The sequence below is a fragment of the Meles meles genome, chromosome 19 (assembly GCF_922984935.1).
Source record: "Meles meles chromosome 19, mMelMel3.1 paternal haplotype, whole genome shotgun sequence".
Taxonomy (NCBI): domain Eukaryota; kingdom Metazoa; phylum Chordata; class Mammalia; order Carnivora; family Mustelidae; genus Meles; species Meles meles.
Genome location: NC_060084.1, coordinates 42579838 through 42586295, shown reverse-complemented (window position 1 = coordinate 42586295; position 6458 = coordinate 42579838). Strand labels below are relative to the sequence as shown.

The 6458-nt window shown below is 45.2% G+C and overlaps 1 protein-coding gene across 1 annotated transcript; it reads right to left on the bottom strand.

Annotated features, from left to right (window-relative positions):
• Positions 1 to 4377: 4377 nt before the first annotated feature.
• PMIS2 (PMIS2 transmembrane protein) lies at positions 4378 to 4942 on the bottom strand. The gene is made up of 2 exons (XM_045988901.1): positions 4682 to 4942; positions 4378 to 4506 (listed from the first exon to the last, which is right to left on the bottom strand). Exons 1-2 carry the CDS (start codon positions 4940 to 4942, stop codon positions 4378 to 4380), a joined length of 390 nt encoding a protein of 129 aa, XP_045844857.1.
• Positions 4943 to 6458: the final 1516 nt, after the last annotated feature.

The window sequence follows — 6458 nt, the reverse complement described above, 5'->3', positions numbered from 1 at the left end:
CTGCCTTTGGCTCAGGTCATGATCCCAGGGTCCTGGGATCCAGCCCTGTGTCTGGCTCCTTGCTCAGCAGGGAGCCTGTTTCTCCCTCTACCTCTCTCTTTGCTCATGCTCTCTCTCTCTCTGTCACAAATAAATAAAATTAATCTTAAAAAAAAAGAGAGAGAGAGGTTAGGGTAAGGGTTATCTTTTGTGGGTAAGTGACTGGAAGAGGGCACAGGGATCTTCTAGTCTGTGCCTTATTTCAGGAGCAGGTTACATAGGTGTGCATTTTGTAAAAGTTTGTGGAAGTTCATTGGCATACACATAAGAGTTATATATAGACTCTTATCCCCTTCAATAAAAACATCTTTAAGGGACGCCTGGGTGGCTCAGTCGGTTAAGTGGCTGCCTTCGGCTCAGGTCATGATCCAGTGTCCTGGGATTGAGTCCCACATTGGGCTCCTTGCTCGGCAGGGAGCCTGCTTCTCCCTCTGCCTCTGCCTGCTACTCTGCCTGCCTGTGCGCACTCTCTTTCTCTCTGTCAAATAAATAAATAAATCTTAATTTTTTTTCTTAAAAATTAGAGACCCAGTGTACTCCTGATTTAAGTGAGTCTCAGATTCTTAAACTCTTCATTTAAATAAGAAATCCAGTCCTATCATGGATTATTGGAGAGTATTTCTTGAGTGGGGAAGTATTGTTTTTCTCTTCTTAATTCACACATCCGTGAATTTCATGCTAGTAATATTTCGATTTAACGAAGAAAATTCAAAAGTACATCTTTCTTCCAGAAAATAAGGACATCAGTTTAAGTATCATCATAAGGGTGATACAATAAATGGGTTATCAGAATGGAAGACTCTAAGAGGTTAAAAATCATAATCGTAGGACACAGTAATAATGTCACAGTGTGAGTGTCTTAAAGTTTGTTTTCAGGGGTCAGAAATAAAATTTGCCAAACTAGTTCATGGTATAGAACAAAATATGCTCTCCTGCTGCTGTTTATGCTAGTGATACTCTCCCTCTTGTCCTGCTTGGGATATCTTTAAGCCCCAGGACACAGAAAGCCCTACAGGTTCATTCTAGGGGCTGGAATCCCATGACCTATCACCGAAGGAGAAAGGCATGTCTGAGAATATGGGAATGTACCCTTTGGACCATAAAAGAGAGAGAGGGGTTATTCAGAAGTGGAATACAGAGCATTCAGTGTTGAAAATCTTCAATACTAACAGGAAAAGATCATCAAGACCTAGTGGTAAGTGGTAAGAAAAACCGTGTGATGACAATGTGTGTAAACACAGTGCACATGGAAATGCATAGAAAAGTAACTAGAAAGAGTTACGACAAAATATTGACAGCAATTACCTTCAAAAGGGGGAAAATGATATCTTGACCAGCCATGAGGTGTGCTCCCATACTCCTTGTATTACTCCATACTCCTCGTATTTCCTTATGAGGATGTATTTATGTGAGTGTTGTGTAAATTAAAAATCCCAAATAAATAAGTAAACAAACAGGTTTCAAGACCTAAGGGAAAAGGAAAATTGAAAAGTTACCTGACCTGGGGCACCTGGGTGGCTCAGTAGGTTCGGCATCTGCCTTCAGCTCCGGTCATGATCTCCCTGCTGGCAGGGAACCTGCTTCTCCCTCTCCTCTCTGCTTGTGCTCTCCCTCACTACCTCTCTCTCCCTCTCTCTCTCTTTCTCAAATAAATAAAATCATAAAAAAAAAGTTACCTGACCTACTTCACCAGGGGGCGTTCTTCTGGAGAGGTGGAAACAATTAGTGAAGGTCCACGTAGATGACTGAGCAAATAAACAGTAGAAGAAGATGAGAATGAGCAGGAGGAGGAGGGACAGGAGGGGCATAATGTGGAGGAGAAAAAGGGAGAAGAGGGGGGAGAAGAAAATGAAAAGGAAGAAAAATCTGAAGGATTGCAGGCAGATGGGTTGCTTGGCAGCTGAGTTAAAATATTAGTCCAGCCAGAGTATGTAATCAACATCATGGCCTGGTAATGGAGCATACTTAGACAGGCATAATGAAATGGAAAGCCTATAAACTGAGTTAAAAATTGTGATCTTTAGTAGTAGGGAGAGAGAATAGTGGGTAAAATTGTTAAATATGCATGTTTCATTATGGTAATTCAACTGATGATGTTTCAAGATACAAGACTGTAAATATTGTTTGGTTTTATAATTACGTGGTGGTAAAAACCATGTAAATGCCTGAGAGTGGAATACAGCTTTGGGCGAGTCAGAGAGCTAAAACAGAGATTGACTGGCTTTCCAAGTTTCCTAGCACCATGTGACTTTTTTGGACCTGGCTGTTCATGCTGAAATGGGCCATCCTGACTTCACATGGCTTTGCAGCTGAAGGTGATAGGCCCAGCTTTCTGGGCTGATCTGAGGAGGGACAGGGATGACTGACCCTCAAGACCCACTAACACAGCAGACAAGCCAGCATAATCCCCTCTCCAAGTACATTCATAACAATGAGCATTGTCCCATAAGCACATGTAATCTGGGAAGATACCCAGGATCATGGAGGAGAGAGACATAGCATCATGTCAGCTAAGATTAAAGTTAACTCTGGACTAAGACCTTTCTTTGTTGTTTCCTTCACTCATTATTTTCTCTAAACTGCCCAACAAGATGGGTCTGTTGGGCATGAATTTCAAGTAAAAACCCCAGATGTACAAGAAATGTAACTCCATTTTCCAGCATCTTCATTGGTTAGGGCAGATTGAATTATGGAATAGATAGACCAGACACATGATGTCACAACACATATTTTCTGCTCAACCATGGGGGGCAGTTGGGGAAAAAGAGTGACTGTTCCTAGAGTGGTTCAGAGACCAAGGCTGATGGGAGTTCTTCTTATGACATGTGGCCTTCAAATCACCATGCGTGTCACTTGGCCAGTCGGCTAGGGGAGGAAGAGTATGGGAGAGAGTTCCCATGGGGGTATTTAAAGACCAGAGTGGGTTGTGGCACACATCACTTCTGATCACATTCCACAGAGCCAAAGACCATCTCATGGCCACACAGGGGAACCTAGGACATGTGGCTGAGTAATGCTCCCAGGAAGAAAAGTTGAGCTTTGGTAGAGTTAGCAGTCTTTTCCACAGCTCCTCAACCTCCTTTTTATTGATAATCCCTGTTCTTCTTGGCTACAGAAACTTAATTCTGCTAAGTCTAGGGTTTCTGGGTCTGAATTTGGGTTTGTTCATGAAGTTAAGGTACCAGTAAGAACCCCTGGGTGTTTTTTGTCCTTGATGTCAGCCCAGATTTCTGTTTTCCTTAATTCTGGATGGCTCCCGTGTTATCCCTAGCTCCTCTTGGATAGTCACTCCCACCCTGGCACTTGGCATTCCTGTAGACTCCACCTCATTTTCACCAAGCTGGGATATGGGCTATTCTTCTTGGCTGTCTAAGGCCATTTCTTCCTAGACCTCCACACCATGCAGCATATTTTCTTTGTGATCTTGGAACCTCTGTAGGACTTATTTGTAAAGAAGTAATACAAGTGGTATCTGGGATCTTTGACACCTCACCCCTTCCTTAGACACAGACCTTAGGGGCCTCCTTAGGGATATACTTGCATCTAATCTTTATTTCTCTACTTCCCCTATTCCATGAATAGGGGACCATTTACTTTTGACTGGGAGAGAGGTGGTCTTCATCAGCTCTTCCACTAAATCTATTGTTTCTTTTTTTTAAAAAAGAGTTTATTTATTTTATTTTGACACAGAGAGAGATCACAAGTAGGCAGAGAGGCAGGCAGAGAGAGAGGGGGAAGCAGGCTCCCTGCTGAGCAGAGAGCCCAACGTGGGGCTCGATCCCAGGGCCCTGGGATCATGACCTGAGCCGAAGGCAGAGGCTTTAACCCACTGAGCCACCCAGGTGCCCCTATTGTTTATTTCTTGAAGTCTTTCCATTTTCCCCCCAGCAGTTTGACTTTGGGATTCCCAAAGCTGGAGGAGATTTCTGTTTTCCTAGAAAAAGCAGAGATAAGAAACACAGAGCCCCAGCATAACACAGGCGCTGACTCAGAAACACACACATGCACACATATGAGAAGCTGAAACATCCCCTTCATTTTTATTGGTTTAAATAAATATTTTTCTGAAAGAGAAGCCCAGCATCTAAGAGTAAAGCACATCCAGGGCATGAAAGTGAGGACCCCCAAGGTGGATGAAGATGGCTCTGGAGGCCAAGAAGATGAAGTAGTATGATGTCCCTAGGCTAGTGGGTTGCTTGGATGTTGAGTTCCTTGGCTGATAAGTTTCTTGGCTAGAAGATGTCTCAGCTGTTGATTTCTTGCATGGCAGCTGATTTGGCTGGTGTCTTGGTGGGTGGGTCCTATTTGGGGTGGACCTATGGACTACTGGCCTGACCTTCAAATAAATAGGGCATAGACATAAATGATGCCTAAACCGATGAGTATGGCGAATACATCCAACCAACCAGTTCGGCCTGAGTTGATGTAAGCGTCTTCCCACTGGCTGTTCTTGTTGGCCTGCCAGGTCTGTAGGGATAGGAGTTTTAGATGTGGGTTCCTGAGTCCAGCCTTGTGACACCCTTGGGGAAGGGCTGGAGACCCATGGTCACTGAGGGGAAACCCCTACCCGGGTCCCAGGATGGAAGCAGGTGCAAGGGGCTTGTAGAGGGCAGGATGGGCCATGGTACAGGTATTGTTTTACCTTGTAAGTGAAGAATACAGCTATTAATCCCAGGGGAGGGAAAAGAAGTACAGCCAAGATGGTCAAACATAGGTAATTCGGGGCATAAAATGCCAGTTCTTCAGGTGTCTGTGGTTCCTTTGGCGGCTTCTGAGGCCCCTCTGTAGCCGGTTGGGCCCCTGCAGCTTGTGGGGCTTCTGCAGCTGGTGGGGCCCCTGCAGCTGGTGGGGCCCCTGCAGCTGGTGGGGCCCCTGTATTGGCTGGGGCTTGTTTTGGGGGCATGATCTTTCCACCCAGACAAAGACAGATCCCGAGTATCTTGAAAACAGAGAGCCAAACCCACTCTACCTCCCCTCGTTCTAACCCAAGACTCCAGCATCCCAAGACTCCAGTGGTTAAAGGCCACTTCTTCACAATGGAGAAACCAGCACCTCAAGTCCTGATTGGCTGTCTGCATAATGGGGCGTGGTCTCACGATTCTCTCGTTCTCCAGGACTCGCTTAGAGCTGGTTCTATCCTTTATCAGGACACTGACTCCACCCACCCTGATAGGGATTGGTTGGGAGCCGTCCTAAGATCTGATCCTGGCTCCTCCTTGCTGGGGAATCCTATCTGTGGGCCTCACAGGAGGGCGGTACCCCAGTTGCCTCTCGTAGAATGGTGGGAGAGAGGAAGTAGACAAGGCCAGTAAGAAAACTAGGAGATTTCACAATCAGAAGGGAAGGAAAAAATAATGTCAATAATAGATTACAAAATATTGAATTAGAAAAGAATTCTTTAGTCCATACTGACTGAAAGAGAGAGAAAGGAGGTGAAAAGGAGAAAGGTCTTTTTTAAAGTAGAATGCCATCTAATAAGTGTGGATGGAATGATGGAAATGGGAATTCAACATGGTGGTAGGCAGAATTCTAAGATGGCCCCAAGAGTCCTGCTCCTTGGTGTACACACACATTTTCCCTGTTATTCATTCAAGTACTAATCTGTGTGCTGCTGTGGAGGGGTTTGGTACTAGGAGTTAAGTTCCCATCAGTTAACTTTAAGACAGTGAAAATATCCTCCATGGGACAACTGTAATCCAGTGAGTTCTTCAGTGGGACTGGGTCTTACTGGCAAAAATGACTCAAGGCCTGTGATGGAGTGCAGTCCAGGGAGATTCTCCATTCCTAGCTTGACGATGGAGGAGGCCACATGGCAAGGAATGCAGGCAGCCCCTAGCTGAGGTGGCTCCCAACTGATGCCCAGCAAGGAAACAGGACCTATTTTATATCTGTAAGAGCAAGGATCTGAATTCTGTCATAACTATTTGTTTGGAAGAGGATCCTAGCTCCTGAGACTGGCCAACGCCTACCTGGATTTTAGCTTTGTGAGATTCTGAATGTTCTAGAGAATGCAGACATTCTGACTTACAGAACTGTGAGTTAATAACTAAGTTTGAGGGCGTTTGTTATGCATTGCTAGGAAACGAGCAGCCGGGGGTGCCTGGGTGGCTCAGTGGGTTAAAGCCTCTGCCTTCCGCTCAGGTCGTGATCCCAAGGTCCTGGGATCGAGCCCCACATGGGGCTCTCTGCTCAGCAGGGAGCCTGCTTCCCTTTCTCTCTGCCTGCCTCTCTGCCTACTTATGATCTCTGTCAAATGGATAAATAAATCCTAAAAAAAAAAAAGAAAAAGAAAACTAGCAGCCATTTCAAACACCACAGTAATTACTGACTCAGGGAAGAACTATCAATGGATGCTAATGCCACTGGGTTTTAGTTGATGTTTCCCTTCGCTGGTTGGTTTAGGGGAGTGGAGGGTGTGA

Excerpts from the sequence above, each read along its gene's own strand:
- PMIS2 (XM_045988901.1), bottom strand. The coding sequence starts at position 4,942 with ATGCCCCCAAAACAAGCCCCAGCCAATACAGGGGCCCCACCAGCTGCA. Across the intron at positions 4,507-4,681 it reads CTGTATTCTTCACTTACAAG|ACCTGGCAGGCCAACAAGAA; the intron begins GTAAAACAATAC and ends CTATCCCTACAG.